Genomic DNA, 19392 nt, shown 5'->3' on the forward strand with positions numbered 1-19392 from the left:
ATTGTCTAATGGAACATCAAAATTAGATTCTTTTGAAGTGTCCAGAAGGATAAGTATTTGAAGAAGGGAATAATTGTTGGGAAATCAATGTTCAATGGCCCCAGTTAATATACAGTATACAACCTGAAATTCTTATCTTCACAGACATCCATGGAACAGAAGGAAACCCTAAAGAATGAATGACAGAAAAATGTTAGAACCCCAACAGCCCCCCACGCACAAGCGGCAGCAAAGCATCAACCCTTCGCGTTCCTCCCCCATTTGTCCCAGCAGGAAGCATCAATTCCCGCCACCCACCAAGCAAATAGTAACAAAGCCCCCAAAGAGACCATGAGCTGCAGTCCAACAAAAAAGATCACATTTCTTCCCCATTCTGATGTTTGGTCGGGACAACTGAACCTCTTGACCACGTCTGCACGCTTTTAGGCAATGAGTTGCTGCCATGTGATTGACTGATAAGATATTTGCTTTTATATCACAACGATTCACCCAACAATTAGACGCACCACAGTGTCTCTCTCTCTCTCTCTCTGTCTCCCCTCTCTCTCCCCTCTCTCCCCCCTCCCCCCTCTCTCCCCCCCTCCCCCTCTCTCCCCCCCTCTCCCCCCCTCTCCCCCCTCTCCCCCCTCTCTCTCCCCTCTCTCCCCCCTCTCTCCCCCCTCTCCCCTCCTCTCTCTCCCCTCTCTCTCCCCTCTCTCCCCCCTCTCTCCCCCTCTCTCCCCCCCACACCCCCCTCTCTCCCCCCCTCTCCCCCCCTCTCTCCCCCCTCTCTCCCCCCACACCCCCCTCTCTCTCCCCTCTCTCCCCCCTCTCTCCCCTCTCTCCCCCCCTCTCCCCCCTCTCTCTCCCCTCTCCCCCCTCTCTCTCCCCTCTCTCCCCCCTCTCTCCCCTCTCTCCCCCCCCTCCCCCCTCTCTCCCCCCCTCCCCCCTCTCTCTCCCCTCTCTCCCCCCTCTCTCCACCCCCCAAAGAGATGTCACCCCTTTTCCACAGTGACGGGGGAGACCAACAAACAGCTGTTACGATGTTACAGACTGCAGTGTCATTTTTATTCTGAGTTTTTCTCCAACTCAAGAAATGGCAGCAAACTTCGCGCTCCCCCCCACCACCACCACTGTCAAGAGAGAGAGTGAGAGAGATCGTCTGAGTGCAGAGGCCTCCGACAGCTGTCGTGATATTCTGTTCTCCAGCGATGCCTCAGTAGCCAACACCAGGCGAGAAATCGTGTCCACAGGCCACACCCTGTAGGTGATTGTCTTCCAAGCAGCTCTTGGAGATACTGAAAACAGCCAGTCAGCGAATTCTGGAAGTGGGACCCCACCAGTGTAAGAACTGCTGAAAATCATGGAGTCTGACAGAACCTCAGCCGCCTTGAAAAAGGGGGGAAAGGTAATTAAAGAGAGGAATTTAAGCTGTTTTTCAGATGAGCTTGAAGAAGTTGTCTCTGGTGCCATCTCAGGAAAGAACAGTAGGACTGTTTGGGCGACTCTTTGGATGAACAAATGTACACTCAGTGGCCACTTTATTAGGTACACCTGTACACCTGCTCGTTAATGCAAATATCTTATTAGCCAATCATGTGGCAGCAACTCAATGAATAAAAGCATGCAGACATTGTCAAGAGGTTCAGTTGTTGTTCAGAATAAACATCAGAATGGGGAAGAAACGTGATCTGACTTTGGCCGTTGAATGATTGTTGGTGCCAGATGGGGTGGTTTGAATATCTCAGAAACTGCTGATCTCCTGGGATTTTCATGCACAACAGTCTCTAGAGTTTACAGAGAATGTTGCAAAAAGCAATCGGCCAGAAGCAACAGTTCTGTGGGTGAAAAAGCTTTGTTAATGAGAAAGGTCAGAGGAGAATGGCAAGACTGGTTCAAGCGACAGTAACTCAAATAACCACGGAATACAATAGTGATGTGCAAGAATCCTCTCTCAATGCACAGCACATTGAAACTTGAAATAGATGGGCTACAGCTGCAGAAGACCACAACAACTACAGGAAGTACAGCACCTGATAAAGCAGCCACCGTGAGTATTACACTATTATCCTTCCTGTGAGGTACTCGAGTCTTTGTAGACTTTTTTAACCACTCACCAGTTCCTGAACACAATAGCAAATGAAGACCTTCACCTCATCAGACCCACAACTGGGCGGTTCAGCAATTCTTCAGAGAAACAATGGCTAGACACCGGCATTTACAAATCGAAAATTGTTCTTTGTGAGATTTGACCTGTGTGTATGTTTGTTTCAGAGTCTCTGTTTCCGAATTCAGAAGATGATTGAGATTTACAAGCCAGACTGGTGTGAGACGAGGGCAGACTGGTCGGTCTACCTGTTCTCCCCACAGAATAGGTAAGGATGTTTATCAGCAGAACACTTAACCTTTTCATTCCTTACACCGTGTTGTTCATACAGGCCTGGCATGTCGTAGCAGTCATAACTAAAAGAGATGTGAGGAGAGCAACTCTATTTCCACCGGCCTGGGGGAGGAGGTGGTTGGGGGAAAGAGTCCGGAGCAAGCGGCCAAAACAAAACTAGACACCAAAGTGCAAAGCAGATGTTAAAACCTACTTCTTCACACAAAGGAGACTGGAAATCTGGAATTTTCCTTCCAAGAAGCTGTTGGTACCAGAGCCAATCGGAAATCTCAACTGGAAAACTGAGTTTGGTGGATCATTGGCTGGAGGGAGTGTGTAAGAGTATGGGGGAGGAGTGGATCGAAGATGTATGACTATGAGGACTCAGAGACCTAACTGTCACACTCCTGCATTGAAGAGCAAGTATAAATTGAGTGCCACTGCTAAAACCCTTAAAGGACATGTGTTCAGGGGAGATCATTTGTCTTAAATAATGAGCAGCTGTCACCATATCTGGATCTTCTAGAGGGCAGATGCTCTCATGAGAGGCTGGATAAAACTGGGTTGTTTCCTCTAAAATGGCAGAGGCTGAGGGGAGATCTGATAGAGGTTTATAAGATTATGAGAGGCACAGATAGAGTAGACAGAGAGTATCTGTTTCCCAGGGTTGAAATGTCTAATACCAGAGGGCATGTATTGAAGGTGAGAGGGGTATGTTCAAGGGGGATGTGAGGGGTAAGTTTTTTATTCAGAGAGTGGTGGATACCTGGAATGTGCTGCCTGATATGGTGGTAGAGGCTTTTGAGAGGCATTTACTTAGGCATATGAATGTAAGGAAGATGGAGGGATATGGACAAGGTGTAGATATGAAGGATTAGTGTTTGGGTGTTTTTGACTTGCTTTTTAGCTAATTTGGCACAAGACTGTGGGCTGAAGGTCTCACTCCAGTGCTATACTGTTCTATATTGTATGTTTGGCCTTTGTGGGGAGTGGGGAATTGGAAAATATTAGCCCTCCACAACCCAGTTGTAGCTCAATGTGACCCTATTATAAAGGGACATGTAGGGCTTAAGTCAGTGGTTCCCAACTTGGAATGTGTGACCTTAGGCAGAGGTCGGAGGGAAAGGTGTGAAGTGATAAATATTACAGGAGGGCAAATGCGATCTTACTCATATTGAAATAAAGACAGAAAATGGTGGCAATACTTCTGTATCTTGTTTTTATTTTCAGCTAGATAATAATTGGATCATGACCTTGCCCACTAGTTTCTGCTTATATTTATATTTGATGTATAGTCTTGTGTGTATACAATATTTTTTATTTTGCAATTCTTATTTATGTTTATATTTATATCTGTACTATGGCCTTCATTATTGGTTTTCTAGAATTTGTAAATGAAAGTCTCACTTGCTCACACTTGGTTAAATTCACAGCAGCATCCCATAAATCCCTGGTACCTGCACAGGTATTTATGGAGAGAAGTTGGATGGAAGATTTTCATAATTTGTGACATGTACATTGAAATATTCAAGCATGCATTGAAATGTGTCATTGGAGTCAATGGCCAACACCGTTGCCAGGGGCAACTGCAGGTGTCACAGTGCTTCTGGCACCAGCATCACATGCCCACAACTTACTTACCCTAACTCATATGTGGGAAGAAACCTAGACACTGGGAGGAAAGCTACATAGTCATGGGGAGAACGTACAAACTCCTTACAGAAAGAGGTGGGAATTGAACCCAGAACGCTGGCGCTGTAAAACGATATGCCAATGCCTCACTACTCTGCTGCCCTTGGAGTTGGAGTTGTCTCAAAGACTTGAGACAAAAGCTCTGAGGTCAGTGCAGTAAGGGTACCCAGTATATTTCACATAGAACATTCAGCATTGAACGTAAAACATTACAGCACAGTACTGGTCCTTCAGCCCTGGGTCCACTCTAAGATCAATCTAACCCACCCTTCCTACATAGACCTCCATTTGTCTATCATCCATTTGCCAGTCTAAGAGTTTCTTAATGTATCTGCCTCTACCACCACCCAGGCAGGGCATTACATGCACCCACCACTCTCTGTGTAAAAACTTCACCTCTGACATCTCTCTACTCCAATCTACTGCCTGCTACGCTGCTGGCGATTGGGGCAATGATGAAGATCCTCCATCTCTGGCGGTGTTCAGGGCTTCCTTCATCAAGTCAATAGCTTCCTCTCGGTCTTCACTACTGTCAGTCACCTGAGTGGAGACGCAGGAATTCTGTCACACCCAGATGTAGAAGGATTCTTCATTGCTGTTAGTGTAACAATTTTGTTTGACCAGTCAGGATTGTTAGCCCTGAGCTGAACCCCCAAACCTGGAGAACCAGTAGACCTCTCTTCGTCTGGCCTCTACCAACAGCCAAAGCTTAAAGACCTGACCCTAGCCAACATTGCTCTCTGGGTCACTGAGGCATGCAAGCCTCCAAACCACGACAAGGTGCTGGTCCTCTTGGAGCACCTCTGACATCCACAGCCTCTATATTTTCTAATCAGCTTAAAATTACGCCCTTCTTATAAACCAGTTCCTCCTCTGGCTATCCCTGCATCAAAGACTCTTATCATCTCTATCAACTGTATACTTCTAAGAAGTCACGTCTTATTCTCCTTCAGTCCAGAGAGAAAAGCCCTTGCTTGCTCATCCTGTTATCATAAGACATGCTCTCTAATCTAGGCAGCATCCTGGTAAATCTCCTCTGCACCCTCCCCAAAGCTTCCAAATCCTTCACTTGGCTTCCCTTTTCACGGATTTACCTGGAAGTTATTATCAGGTATTTATTCCTTTACTTTCTCCACTCCTCTGGCCCCTTTGTCATTTACCACCCACCTGTTTTCCCAGTTTTCCATTGCTTTTTCCCTCCACTGATGCTGTCTGACTCACTGTTCCTCCAGTATTTTTGGCTTTTTTTTTTGTTCCAGATTATATGGACCTGACAGATGAACTCTGTTTACTCTCCACAAATATAAGTACAAACCAGTGGTGAAGGCCGTGTGCCAAGTTACCACTGGGGAAAGGAAAAACACCACCTAAATGTCAGAGAAACTCAGCAGGTGAGGAGGGAAATGGACGGCCACTGTTTCAGACCTGACACTCTCTCCTCTTTGTTTCTCAGTCTAAATGAAGGGTTTTGACATGAAATGTTGACTGTTCTTTTCGCTCCACCGATGGAGTTCCTCCAACAGTTTGTTTGCTTCTCCAGATTCCAATATCTGCAGTCTCTTTCGTCTCATTGCCTTGAAGCCCAGGTTATGCTGGTATCACTAACACTGATGACTCATCAAGCAGGAGGCATAGGAGTTTATTGTGCCGTGAATGTCCAGATTGGGAATCTCTTTCTTTGCTGAACTGAGGGACAGACTCCCTTTCTGTTCCATTGGTTCCGGCCAAATGACAACTCAACCCAAAACATATCTTTCTCCTTTCAGCTCAAGTGAGCTGCTCTGCCCTCTCCCAATATTCATGTTTTAAGAACAGTAGAAATACAAATAGCAGCTAGCATTCCACTCCAATGAGAGAGATCAGGACTGATCCTTTATCTCATCCAAACTTCCAACGGGTAGAGCAGAAATGACTTGTCCACCTCTTAGAGAAGGAAGATGATGCAGATATGGCAATGGCTGCTCGTTACTGGTTCTTCAGTGATTTCCCTCAGCACCAATGACTTTAATGCGATTGGGTCTGGTGCAACTTCTCTTCATTTATACTGATGCTTCAGAACAGGAGGAGACAATCCAACCCTTTGTGCACTTGCTGCTGGGAGCCACCTTTGGTTCCAATAACAGTAGCATTCACACCAGAAAAGGAACCAGCGCAAAGAGTGTAGAGACTTCCAATTTAATTCCAGTACCAATGGATTTATTGAGAGGGAGAATCCCATATTTCCATTCTGTGATCCCTCTACCTTCATTCTTTTCAGCTACTAAGAATCACCAACTCTCCAGAGGGGAAAATTCCACAAAATTACCATCCTCTGTCTGAAAATCCATAAGACATAGGAGCAGAATTAGGTCATTCAGTCCATTGAGTATGCTGCACCATTCTATCATGGCTGATTTATTATTCCCCCCCCCCCAACCCCATCCTCCTGCCTTCTCCCCATAAGATTTGACACCCTTACTAATGAAATACGTATCAACTTTCTCTTTAAATATGCCAATGACAAGGCCTCCACAGCTGTCTGTGGCAATGAATTCCACAGATTCATCACCCTCCAGCTTAAAAAAATCTTCTTCACCTCTGTTCTAAGGGGACATCCTTGTATTCTAAGGCTGTGCCCCCGGTCCTAGACTCCCACGCTATAGGAACATCCTCTCTACGTCCACGCTATCTAGCCCTTTCAATATTCAATAGGTTTCAATGAGATTCCATTCCCCCATCCCACCATCCTTCTAAACTCTAGTAAGTACAAACCTAGAGCCATCAAACACGCCTCCTATGTTAACCCTTTCATTCCTGGGAATCCTGAGATCTTCCTCCATAGTCACAGTGAGGGGTGAGGGGTGTGTCGGTGTCACTGTGAGGGGTGTGGGTGTGTCGGTGTCACTGTGAGGGGTGCTGGGAGCCACCTTTGGTTCCAATAACAGTAGCATTCACACCAGGAAAGGAACCAGCGCAAAGAGTGTAGAGACTTCCAATTTAATTCCAGTACCAATGGATTTATTGAGAGGGACTGTCTAGCCTGTGGAACCTGTTCCCTTGGCATGTCAGATATCTCAGAACTTTGCTGAAGTCTCCACTTACTACAGATTTGTACAGACTTTCATTTATCTCTGTTACTTAGTTCCTTGTTGGGAGACCATTCTCAATTTGGATTAAACTGTTCTAATGAGGGCAGAGGATAAAGCCCTGATTAATCTGGACTATCTAAGTCCAGCTGAAGTGTCTCGGTGTGAAACACCAACTGTCCTTTCCTACAGCAGAGGCTGCCTGACTTTTTTAACCTAAACCATAGTGGGTTTCTACACGATCATCAGTGACTGTTCTGTTTCTGCCTCCTCTCTCTTTCCCACCCAGGTTCCGCATGATGTGTCAAATGATCATCGCCCACAAACTCTTCGATTACATCGTCCTAGCTTTCATCTTCCTCAATTGCATCACGGTTGCACTGGAGAGACCCGAGATTAACCAGAGAAGCACAGTGAGTCACCTCTCAACTTTTGCCCGTAAAAAGACCTACATCTTCATAAGCTCAGGTCACCCCAAAGATCCTGACAGCCTAAGATGTTTCTTTTGAAATGTAGTCGATACAGTGATGTAGGGAAGAGCCCACAAACAGCAACATGATAATAATCAGATAAACACACACACAAAATGCGAGAGGAACTCAGCAGATCAGGCAGCACCTTAGGAAATAAATAAACAGTTGATGTTTTGGGCCGAGACCCTTCTTCAGAACTGAGGAGTTAGGGGGAAGATACCAGAATAAAAAGGCGGAAGGGAGGGGAAGGAGGCCAGCTGGAAGGTGATAGGTGAAGCCAGGTGGGTGGGCAAGGTCAAGGGCTGCAGAACAAGGAATCTGATAGGAGAGGAGAGTGGACCATAGGAGAAAGTGAAGGAGGAGAGGACCCATGGGTAAGAAATAGGCAGAATAGAAGGTCAGACTGGGATACAGATGAAGGGACAGGAGAGGAAATTTGTTCACCAGAGGGAGAAATTGATATTCACGGCATCAGGTTGGAGAGTACCCAGATGGGACGTAGGTGGTGCTCCTCCACCCTGAGGGTGGCTTTATCTTGGCACAAAGCTTTGTTTTTGTCTTTGCCTTGGATTGACATGTTGGAACAGTAATGGGATTGTTCAGCCACAATAATACGTTTTCCTTGAGGCCAGTTGAAGTTAGCCATGAGTGTAGAACCCTCAATGTTACTTTGAAACGTCTATGTCTATCAGAGGATGAAGATGGATGTTAACATTATATCCAAAACATCCAAAGATTCTGATGCAGGTTCTTGAACTGAAATGTTGATAGTTCCTTTCCCTCCACGGATGCCTGGAAAGTTTCAAGGGCTAACTATCTTGGACAGACAGTCCAAAGAATTAGACCCATTGATGGAAAGACTGGTTATATTTATTTAATTAGAGATATAGCACAGAGTCCAGCACCTGCAGTCTCCTGTGTGGAGAATTTAGTAAGTTCCGCTGAGAGAGTTAAACGATACAAATTCCACACTGAGGTTGAGACAGTCTCTTTCTCTCCCTATTACAGAGGAGTGGAACAGGCTGCCAGCAGAAGTAATCAATAAAGGTTCAATTATAACACTTCAGAGAAGTTTGGATAGGCGCATGGAGGGGAGGGGTATGGAGGGCTGTGGTCCAGGTGCAGGTAGATGAGACCGGGCAGAAGACCGGGTAAGCACAGCCTAGGGCTAAAGGGACTATCTCTATGCCATAGTACTTTATGACTATGAGGCCCCCATTAGTCAGGATGTTGCGTCCTCACTGTCTAAAAACGCAAGCCTGGCCAGTACGATACGGAAAGCAAGCTGTTGCCCACATAACAATCTCCCCCTCTCCAAGCACCTGATAAAACCAATGGAACGGCAGAGACCAATACAGTCTGGCACCAGCTGCATCGCAGGAGTTGCCAGTCAGTGTTGAACTCATGCTTAGGGACTCCAGCTCTGGATTTTTCCCTCGGGGTTTACTCCTGGAACCTTCCCATGAGTGGGTATTGCCCCAAGGCAGTGGAGGTTCGAGGTCAGAATTTTCCTTCTCGATGAGCGGCCAACCAGGGCTGATGAGCCCCATCTGCCTGATCATGACTCCATGACTTAATTAAAAGCATGCATTTCTTTTCCACACTTTTGTCTGTCAATAGTTCGGCAAGATTCATTTTGTCTTCTCACTGAAAGATGTTGTGTTTACATCAGATGCTTCATGGCCGTCACTGAAAACAGGGCACTGTTATTATCAAGACGTTGCAACAGACAAATTATACACAAAGTCGCACAAACAGCAAATGATTGACTGGTAACCCCGATTCAGCGGGCTGAGCAATCAAAAACTAAAGGAGGTAGTGCAAGGCAAGTGGCCTGATTGGAAATTGAACTCAGGTCACTGGGTTGAAAGGCCAGCACTCTACCACCGAGGACTGTGAATGAACCCAATTGCAGAAACCATGATAAAACAGGAGTTGGGGTGCAGATTTGAAAGTTAGTTTTGCTTTTCTTTAGCCAAGATGGATAAAAGCAGGGAACTCGGCCAGCTCAGAAATGTCGTAATCTAAACACAAATCCAGTAATCTAAGTTCTTGATGCACCAATAAGACCCAGAAATAAGACCATAAGATACAGAAGCAGAATTAGGCCATTTGGCTCATCAAGTCTGCTCCACCATTTCATCATGGCCGAACCATTTTCTCTCTCAGCCCCAATCTCCTGCCTTCTCCCTGTATCAGTCAAGAATCTAGCAACCTCTGTCTTAAATATACATAAAGTCTTGGCCTCCACAGCTGTCTGCGGCAAAGAATTCCACAGATTCACCACTCCTTGGCTAAAAAATGGCAAGCAGACATCAAAAAACACAGAAAAGCCTCAAACCAAAAAAAAATGCCAAGGCTCTTGCCACTTCCAAGATCACACTTTAAAACTGACATTCAATCATGGCTGAATTTCTTGTCCACTACTCCATCATCCCACCTTTTCCCTGTAATCCTTAACCTCCCAAAACAAAATATACCCAATGATTTGACCTCCCTTGCTATCTGTGGCAATGAATTCCACAGATCCACTACCCTCTGGCTGACAAAATTCCTCCTCATTTCAGTTCAAAAGGGACATCCCTTAATTCTGAGGCTATGCCCTTGAATCCTAGATTTTCCTGCTAACTGGAACATTCTCTGTCCACTCAATCCGAGCCTTTCGGTATTCAAAGCTCAAAATGCATTTATCAAGGTATGTATACTATAGACAGCCTTGATATTCATCTCCTTACAGGCAGCCATGAGACAAAGAAACCCAATAGAGCCCATTAAAGAAAAGAAGACCGTCAAAGCACCCAATGTGCAGGGGGAGAGAAACAAATCGTGCAAACAATAAAAGTAAGCAAGTAAAAACAGTAGATTGCAGAGAGAGTGCTGTACTGTCTGAGACACCAAAGCTCTCTGTCCACATTTATGTGGATGAAACGAACAGTCTCAGGTCGTTACTTCAAGGCAGCCTAAATCCTTTGCAGCTCGCAGGGGCGTGCCAGGAGTGTGATGGAGTTCTCACCACCTGCCTGTTGTGCACAGATGTCACTGCTCAAGGAGCTGAATACATCATCTGGGATAAATTGGTTTAATCCATTGGTGATCTATCCACTTCCCGAAAGGTTTGTTCCCACTGACAGACAGACAGAGAGGTTAGCTTCATTTGTCACAGGTGGATCAAAACATACAGTGAAATCTATTGTTTGTGTCAAATCAGCGAGAATTGCACTGGGCAGTTCGCAACTGACACCGTGCTTAGCGTCATAGAAAAGTGCAGTTCAGAAGCAGGCCTTTCAGCCCATCTAGTTCATACTGAACCATTTAAACTGCCTGCTCCCATCGATCTGTGCCTGGACCACCTCTCCCACCAATGTACCTACCCAAACTTCTCTTAAACATTGAAATTGAGCTTGCTTCTGACGTCAACATAGCATACCCAAACTTACTTACATTAACCCATAAGCCTTAGGAATGTGGGAGGAAACCAGAGCACCTGGAGGAAACCAGAGCATGTACAAACTTCTTATCAACAGCGGCAGGAACTGATCCCCCATCTCACTATGCTGACCACTAGCTAGTCACTTATCATACTTTTCTCTCTAATCCTCCCTTCCTTTATTCCCCACTCTGACTTCTCATCTGCCTATTACTTCCTCCTGAGTCACCTCCTCCTTCTGTTTCTCCTATTGTCCACTCTCCTCTCCAATTGGATTCTTTCTTCTCCAGCCCTTGACCTTTCCCACCCACCCAGCTTCACCCATCAGCTTCTGGTTATCCTCCTTCCCCTCCCCCACCTTTTTATTCTGGTTTCTTCTCCCTTCCTTCTCAGTCCTGAAGAAGGGTCTCAGTCAGAAATGTTGACTGTTTACTCTTTTCCATAGATGCTGCCTGACCTGAGCTCCTCCAGTGTACTGTGTGTGCTGCTTTGGAAAGCCAGCATCTGCAGACTTTAAAAACACAAACATGAGGAAATCTGCAGATGCTGGAAATTCAAGCAACACACACAAAATGCTGGTGGAACGTAGCAGGCCAGGCAGCATCTATAGGAAGTAGTACAGTCGACGTTTCGGGCCGAGACCCTTAGTTCCAGCAGCATTTTGTGTGTGTTATCTGCAGACCTTCTCATGTTTGTGATTTTCTCTCAACATACATACATTCTGAAGTTTAATAACTGTTAAAATTCAGCATAGTTATTGTAAGGAGATTTCTGTTTGACGTATTGGTCATCTGAGCCCATTACAGATTGAATGGTACCATTAACCCATCGTGTATGCCATATGTCCTCAATGCTAGTTGCACTTCTCTTTTCACAGGAGCGAATCTTCTTGAGTGTTTCCAACTACTTCTTCACAGCCATTTTTGTTGCAGAGATGACCCTAAAGGTAAGAACTATCCAAAACCCTGTCTATTTAATCACGTGCCCTGTTGGGGCAGCCTACCACCCTAGTAACACAAGTAACCGTAGTGGAAGATTGAATGGTGAAGCCCCCCTCCTTCCGAGGTGGTGAATTTTCATCACCACCCAAATGCTGGGTGAGGCCAGGTTCCAGTTGAGTCATTGATGCTGCTCAAGCTCAGGTTGAGAAATGCAACCTCATGGAACCAGCTCGGTGACCGAGGAGGAAAAACAACTGGATTCCAACCGAAGAGCTCCAGCCAAAACGGCGTCGAGCTACAGTCTCTGTCGATGTCATGGCCCAGACTTGGTTTGTGTTTTAGGTTTGTAGAGATGGTTCTGGGGGACACAGAAAGGAGTTAGGGGCCAGGTTAGGCTTTAGGGAGAGTTAGAGATCATGCCGGAGCCTAAGCCTCCACTCCACGAAGTGAATGTATGATGAAAATCACAACAAAATGCTGGAGGAACTCAGCAGGCCAGGCAGCATCAATGGAAAAGAGTAAACAGTCAATCTTTCGGGCCGAGACCCTTCATCAGGGCACTGAAGAAGGGTCTCGGCTCAACAAGTCGACTGTTTACTCTTTTCAATAGATGCTGCCTGGCCTGCTGAGTTCCTCCAGCATTTTGTTGTGATCTATACAGAAACGCACTCCGACATATGTCCACCTCATGGAGTGGAGGCCTAGACTCCCACATGGCCTTTAACTCTGCCTAAAGCCTAACTCATTTCTGTGTCCCCCAGACCAATCCCTACAAACCTAAAACACTAACTAAGTCTGAGCCATGACATCAACAGAGACTGCAGCTCGGCACCATTTTGACTGGAACTCTTCGGTTGGAATCCAGTTGTTTTTCCTCCTCGGTCACCGAGCTGGTTCCACGAGATTGCATTTCTCATCCTGAGCTCGAGCAGACTCACTCAGCTTAAGGATGAGAGACTGTACTGATGGGAGGCAGGCTTCAAGACAAATGTCCCATTTAGCTTCAAGTTGATTAAACAAGATATTAGTGACCTAATTTACCATTCAAGTATAAGAGATCTTTTTCGTGCACTGAGCACAAGTTAAAGAGCCATTGCAAGTTGAAGGATTCACTGCTGTCATGGAACATTGTTAGACCCTGGTACTTCTGTGACCCAACGTTTCTTTGGAAGTCAACAATGAGGCATAAAACTTATTGCTTGTGATTGTTTTATTAAGTGTCACAAGTGTGGAAAATACAGTGGAGCTGAGAGAACAAAAAATAAGGAAGAAGCAATTAAAGTCATCTCATATTCAGTGTAGCGATAGCATAAATCCCAGCGATAAACCCATAAAATAGCCAGATTCAAGATGCGTGACACCTGCTACAGAAAACTAAGAGCAAACTACCTGAAGCAACTGAAAATTCACGGAACATTTACATGTATATCAAAGTTCAAAGTACATTTATTATTGAAGTATGTATATATTATACAACCTTGAGATTCATCTCCTTACAGGCAGCCACAAAACAAGAAACCCAAAAGAACAAATTAAGTAAAGGAAGACAGTCAAACACCGAATATGCAGAGAAAAAGACAAATCATGCAAACAATTAAAGCAAGCAGATAATGTTCAGAACCGAGTCCACTATGAGAGTTCGTCCACAGACCCTTAGTTCAATGCAGAGCCAAGTAAATGATGGTGGAGCATTGAGCTGAAATGGGCCATCCCTTGCCGTGAGCAGGTGATTATTTAAAATAACAAGCAAGCACAGGAAAGTTAAACAATTCCAAACCCCAATCCAACAACACAGAGTCATACTGCACAGTAACAGTTCCTTGACCACTGAATCTGTGCTAACCATCAAACATCCATTAGCACTAATCCTGCTACTTACTTACTGCCCATTATGCCACTGGCATTGAGAGCAGCAATGAAAGTCCTCCATCTCTGTCTGTCCGTGGCCAACCAATTTTAGTCCCAGTCTTGGCGGTGTTCGGGGCTTCCTTCGTCATGCCTCTCGGTTTTCACTCCTGTCAACCATGCAAGTCCCTGGTGGAGACTCAGGAATACCATCACACTCGGACATAGAAGGGTTCTTCATTGCTGTTTCAGTAACAATTGTGCTTGACCAGCCTGAGTTGTTAGTCCTGAGCTGAACTCCTGAACCTGGAGGACCAGTGGACCTCTCTTAGTCTGGTTCTTACCCTTTGACCTATTTGACATGGGTGACCCTACAAAAAGCCAAAACGTAAATCCCTGAAACACACACAAAATGCTGGTGGAACCCAGCAAGGCAGGCAGCACCTATGGAAAAGAGTACAGTCAACGTTTCAGGCCGCAACACTTCGGCAGGACTGACTCCAGACAACATTGAGGCATGCAGGCCTTGAAACCATGACAAGATTGTAGTCCTCTTGGAAAAATAATTCTACATTGATCCCATTTTATTCTCTCCACATTCCAATCAACTCCCCCATCCCAAATTCTGCCGTTCATCTAAATCAGGAGTTCCCAACTTGAGGTCCACGGAGCCATCAGTGGATGGTAGAGGTCCATGGCATTCAAAAGGTTGGGAGCCCCTGATCTGAACACTAGGGGCAATTCAAAGTGGCCATGTAATCCTCCAACCTACATTGGTGCCTGGACAAAACCCGTAGAGTCACTGCAGGCACCACATCAACACCTTCACAGGCCAGGGTTGATCCTAGGTTGCCGGACCTGGAGGCAGCATCTCTAGCTGTCCCACCCTCCTGTGTGTCACATCCCTGAGATGCCCCTGTCTGCTTCCACCCTGTTCATGTCTGCTAGGTAATGAAGGGAGGAGCGTTAGCTGTTAACTGCCAGTAGTTGCCGGGAGAGCTTGCGTGTTAACGTGCATTGAGTTGTGGGTTCAACTCCCTACTGTTGAGTCTTATCAAACAGGCTGCCCTGTAGTAAGCGTAGTGCTGAGGGAGTGCTACTCTGTTGCCACAGTAGTACTGAGGGAATGTTTCCCCGTTGGAACAGAATTAGTGAGAGAACGCTGCACTGTCACCGATAAGAGTGATGTACTGTCAACGATCATAGTTAGGTACAGTGGTGCTGCCCAAAGGACAGTGCTGAGGGAGCACTGTATTTTCCCAATGACAGTCCTGAGGGAAAGCCACACTAATGGAGTGGCAGTACCAGGATTATTGGACTGTCAGAGAGGCAAAATTGGGAATTAAAAACAAGTGCTGGAGATTCTCAGCAGGGAATAGGCCAGTCACAAGCTATTGGGCATGCTATGTTGGTGCCAGAAGCATGGTGACATTTCAGAAACAAAATCACTATCAGATTGATTATCTCTGACATACATGAGATGTGTTGTTTTGAAGTCCAGTACATAAAATGTACTAAATGTAAACTGCAATAAGATATATATACATATACACACACACAATTTAAACAAGTAGTGAAATAAGAGAGCAAGAACAGTGAGGTAGTGTTCATGGGTTCATTGTCCGTTCAGAAATTAGATGCTAGAGAGGAAGAAGCTGTTCCTAAAATGCTGAGAGTGTGTCTTCAGGCTCCTGTACCTCCTCTTTGATGGTGGTAAAGAGAAGCAGACGTGTCCTGGGTGGTGAGGGTCCTTACCTTTTAGAGGCATCTTCTTTTGAAGGTGTTCTTGTTGGTGGAGAAGCTAGTGCCCATGATGGAGCTGGCTGAGTCACTTGTGGTCTGCCCCCAGCACTTCTTAGACTGTATTGGTTGTGGAATCAATGCATTTCACTGTATATTCAAAGGTTAAAAGTAATTTATTATCATTCTTTCTTTTTAAATCTTTTTATTAATTTTCAAACATAAGCAAATAACAATTGTAATACAGAGAGATGGGGAATACATAGTTAATAAACAAGTATAAGCTATAGATAACACAAATGTACTAAGCCTCCCAAACTCTTGATGTATTTAACATGATGGAAAAAAAACCCAAATTAGAAATGAAAAAAAACACTAAACAAAGCTGGGCTATTATTTTACAACAGATATAATCAATAATGTCAAAATCTCTGCTCCTCTATAGTAATTTATTATCAAAGTGCGTATGCATTACCGTACACAACCCTGAAATCCATTTTCTTGCGGGCATTCACAGTGAACGCAAGAGACGCAATAGAGTCAATGAAAGACTGCTCCCAACAGGATGGACAAACAACCAATGTGCAAAGGACAGCAAACTGTACAAATACATAATGAGAGGAAGAAAATAATAATAATAATAACAAATATGAAATAAATATTGGAAAATGAGTTGTCAAGTCCTGGAAAGTGAGTCTGTAGGTTGGGAGAACAGTATGTTTCAATGTACTTGTGACATATAAAGGTAATTTTTTCTTTAAAGACAATCCAGTATCTGCAGATTTTGTTTGATCGTCAGAACTAGGATGTGCTAATACTGTTGGAGACCTGTTATTCCATGAGTGATACACTGCTGAAGTTAGAAGGACACATTGAACCAAAGTTTCAACTGCCCTCTCAGATGAACATAAAAGATTCAAGTTTATAATAAACTTGAGAAAATCTGCAGACGCTGGATATCAAAGCAATGCACACAAAGTGCTGGAGGAACTCAGCAGGCCAGGCAGCATTCATGGAAAAGAGTGAACAGTTGCCGTTTCTGGCCAAGATCCTTCTTCAGGATCTGTTTATGTTGACTGTTTAGTGATATTGGCTGAGGGGTATATGATAGCTCAGAACCCCAACTGTTCTGCTCAAAGCTTTGTGCAATCTTTCAAGGTGGCTTGGTTTAATAACACTACACCACAAAGATTTTGCTTCCTGACCACACTTGGGTGTAGTTTTGGGCTGCTGGTCATGAAAATCGCCATGAAATTTCCCTATCACCCACATTTTAAAAATTCCCTTTATCTGTCACTTCAATTCATAATTCAAGTCAGAATAATTGATTCCAAGATTATGAAAGGCATTCTTGTTGGTCCACAAGTCTATCAGGTCATTAGTGACAGGCAATTCGAAGAACTTCTGTTGGGACCGGAGAAAATTGCATGGAAGGCATTCAAGGATGTAGCTGAAAATTCAATGTCCATGCAGCTGGTTGACAACGTGCTTCAAGCACACAAAACCATGAAGTGCAACATGTCACTAAAGATTCACTTTCTGCATTCCCATTTAGACTTATTCCCTGCAAATCTTGGTGCTGTCAGTGATGAGCGCGGTGAAAGGTTTCACCAGGACATTGCGGACATGGAGAAACGGTAACAGGGCAACTGGAATCCATCAATGCTGTTTGCTTGTTGTTGGACACTTAGGCGAGAAGCCTCAATCACTGAATACAAATGAAAATCATCAACAAAACACTCTTAGCTTAGTTGAACTATTGCAAAGCATCAGCACCATTATGCAATTAAATACATCATATATCATAATACATCATATTCATTAAATGTTAATTTCTTGTTCCTCCAAATTCCAACGTGATACAAGTAGTCTGAACTTATATTTGTATTCTGCTTCAAACAATCTATCATAAACAAAGGAACATTCTAAGGATGCAAAATCTGAAAAGATTTGCTGTCCAGTGTGATGTACCAAAAAGGTAGCAGCTGCTGAGGTTCTAGGCCCCTTTCATGATGATACCATCACAATTATTCTTCTCCAGATAGTTTCACTCTCAAGTGACTCTTGATCTTGATGTTTCTTAGGTCGTCTCTCTGGGATTTTACATTGGCAATGAGGCATACCTGAGAAGCAGCTGGAACATTCTGGACGGATTCCTGGTCTTTGTCTCCCTCATTGACATAGTCGTGTCCCTGGCCTCTGCAGGGGGAGCCAAGATCTTGGGCGTACTCCGGGTGCTAAGGCTTCTCCGTACACTGCGTCCCCTCAGGTACAACAAAGAATACATCAGGGCCTAGTTGAATCAAGGATTGTTGAGATGTAATGCATTGTGTTGTAATGCTATCATTTTCCATTCTTCTCCATAAAGCAGCAATTTTGGTTTGAATTACTGATTGAAGTTCCGTCTATAATTCTTATTTATTGATTAATTTATTTATTTATTGAGGTACAGAGCAGAATAGGCCCTTCCGGCCCTTCAAACCATACTGCCCAGCAACCCTCGACTTAAGCATGGCCTAATTATGGGAAAGTTTACAGTGACCAGTTAACCTACTAACCAGTACTGTGGGAGGAAACTGGAGCACTCAGAGGAATCCCAAAATTCTCTACATTCTTACAAGCTAATTAATATCTTCCCGGTATGTAGGTGACCAGAACTGTATATAGTACTCCAAATTTAGCCTTATGAATGTCTTGTACAACTTCAGCATAGCTTTCCATCTCCTGTACTACATGCCCTGATTTATGAAGGCCAATGTGCCAAATGTTCTCTTTATGACCCTATTTACCTGTGATGCCACCTTTGCAGCTTCTTTTGGCAGCCATTTTTGGCAACCTTTGCACAGTCTTAAAGAACTCCATCCTGGACTCTCTGCTTTTTTTCCGATGGCGGTCTAGAGCAAACCATTCATGCTGGGTATAACTTCTCAGTTCAGATATCCATCTGATCAATCACTTTATGCTTACTCTGGAGGTTAATGGAGAAAATTAGGTTAAAAGAAAATCGGCCATTATTGAATGACAGTGCAGACTTAGTGGGCAATTGCCTAATTCTGCTCCTATGTACTGTATATCTAATGGGCTTGTGATCTTAACCCTCACTGTCAAATCTTTATAGATAATATCTGAGAATTTAATTCTGATTATGTAAAAAAGATTGTTTACAAGTTCTAACAAATGTGCCACCTGCAATCTTGCTCTCCTTCCTCTTGTCTTTCCTTAGGGTTATTAGTCGAGCACCAGGCTTGAAGCTGGTTGTTGAAACTCTTATTTCCTCCCTAAAGCCGATCGGGAACATCGTCCTCATTTGCTGTGCTTTCTTCATAATCTTTGGGATTCTGGGAGTCCAGGTGAGGAAGACATTTTCTCTGCCACTCTGGAATCTCATCTTAAAAGTGTGCTACGTGGTAAAGTTAAAATCCATGGCAGTAGATGCAATAATCTCATGTGTACTACTAGATGCAGAATGGCCAGAGTGAACAGTTAAACATTTCTATTGCTCCGAATTTCACATTATGATGTGTTTCGGGTTTCTGGCCGCTCCTTTTCTGTTGCTGTTTTGTGTGATGTTGATCAGGGCAGACTGGCTCTGTGGCCTAAAGTTAATGAATGACACAGAGCTAGATTGAACTGAACTGAGCTGAATTGAATATGTCTGGACTGATTCAATGACTTGTGGTTTGATGTTTTACATTCTGTGTTTTTCACACTTATTTTTTGTCTTTGCCGTTTGCATGATTTGTTCTTTTTTTTAGTGTTGGGGGTTTGATGTTTTTCTTTGAGCAGGTTCCATGGTTTTCTTTCTTGGTTTCATGGCTGTCTGTGGGAAGATGACTCTCAGGGTTGAATA

General features: G+C 44.4%; 1 protein-coding gene across 1 annotated transcript in view; it reads left to right on the forward strand.

The window, feature by feature from the left end:
* The window catches only part of cacna1ia (calcium voltage-gated channel subunit alpha1 Ia), a 589581-nt gene that overhangs the window by 447679 nt on the left and 122510 nt on the right, over positions 1 to 19392 (forward strand). The window contains exons 17-21 of the mRNA XM_059953562.1: positions 2254 to 2354; positions 7406 to 7529; positions 11894 to 11962; positions 17627 to 17811; positions 18766 to 18892. Coding sequence (XP_059809545.1) covers positions 2254 to 2354; positions 7406 to 7529; positions 11894 to 11962; positions 17627 to 17811; positions 18766 to 18892 — 606 coding nt within the window. The remainder of the gene's footprint in view (positions 1 to 2253; positions 2355 to 7405; positions 7530 to 11893; positions 11963 to 17626; positions 17812 to 18765; positions 18893 to 19392) is intronic.

The sequence above is a fragment of the Hypanus sabinus genome, chromosome 29 (assembly GCF_030144855.1).
Source record: "Hypanus sabinus isolate sHypSab1 chromosome 29, sHypSab1.hap1, whole genome shotgun sequence".
Taxonomy (NCBI): Eukaryota; Metazoa; Chordata; class Chondrichthyes; order Myliobatiformes; family Dasyatidae; genus Hypanus; species Hypanus sabinus.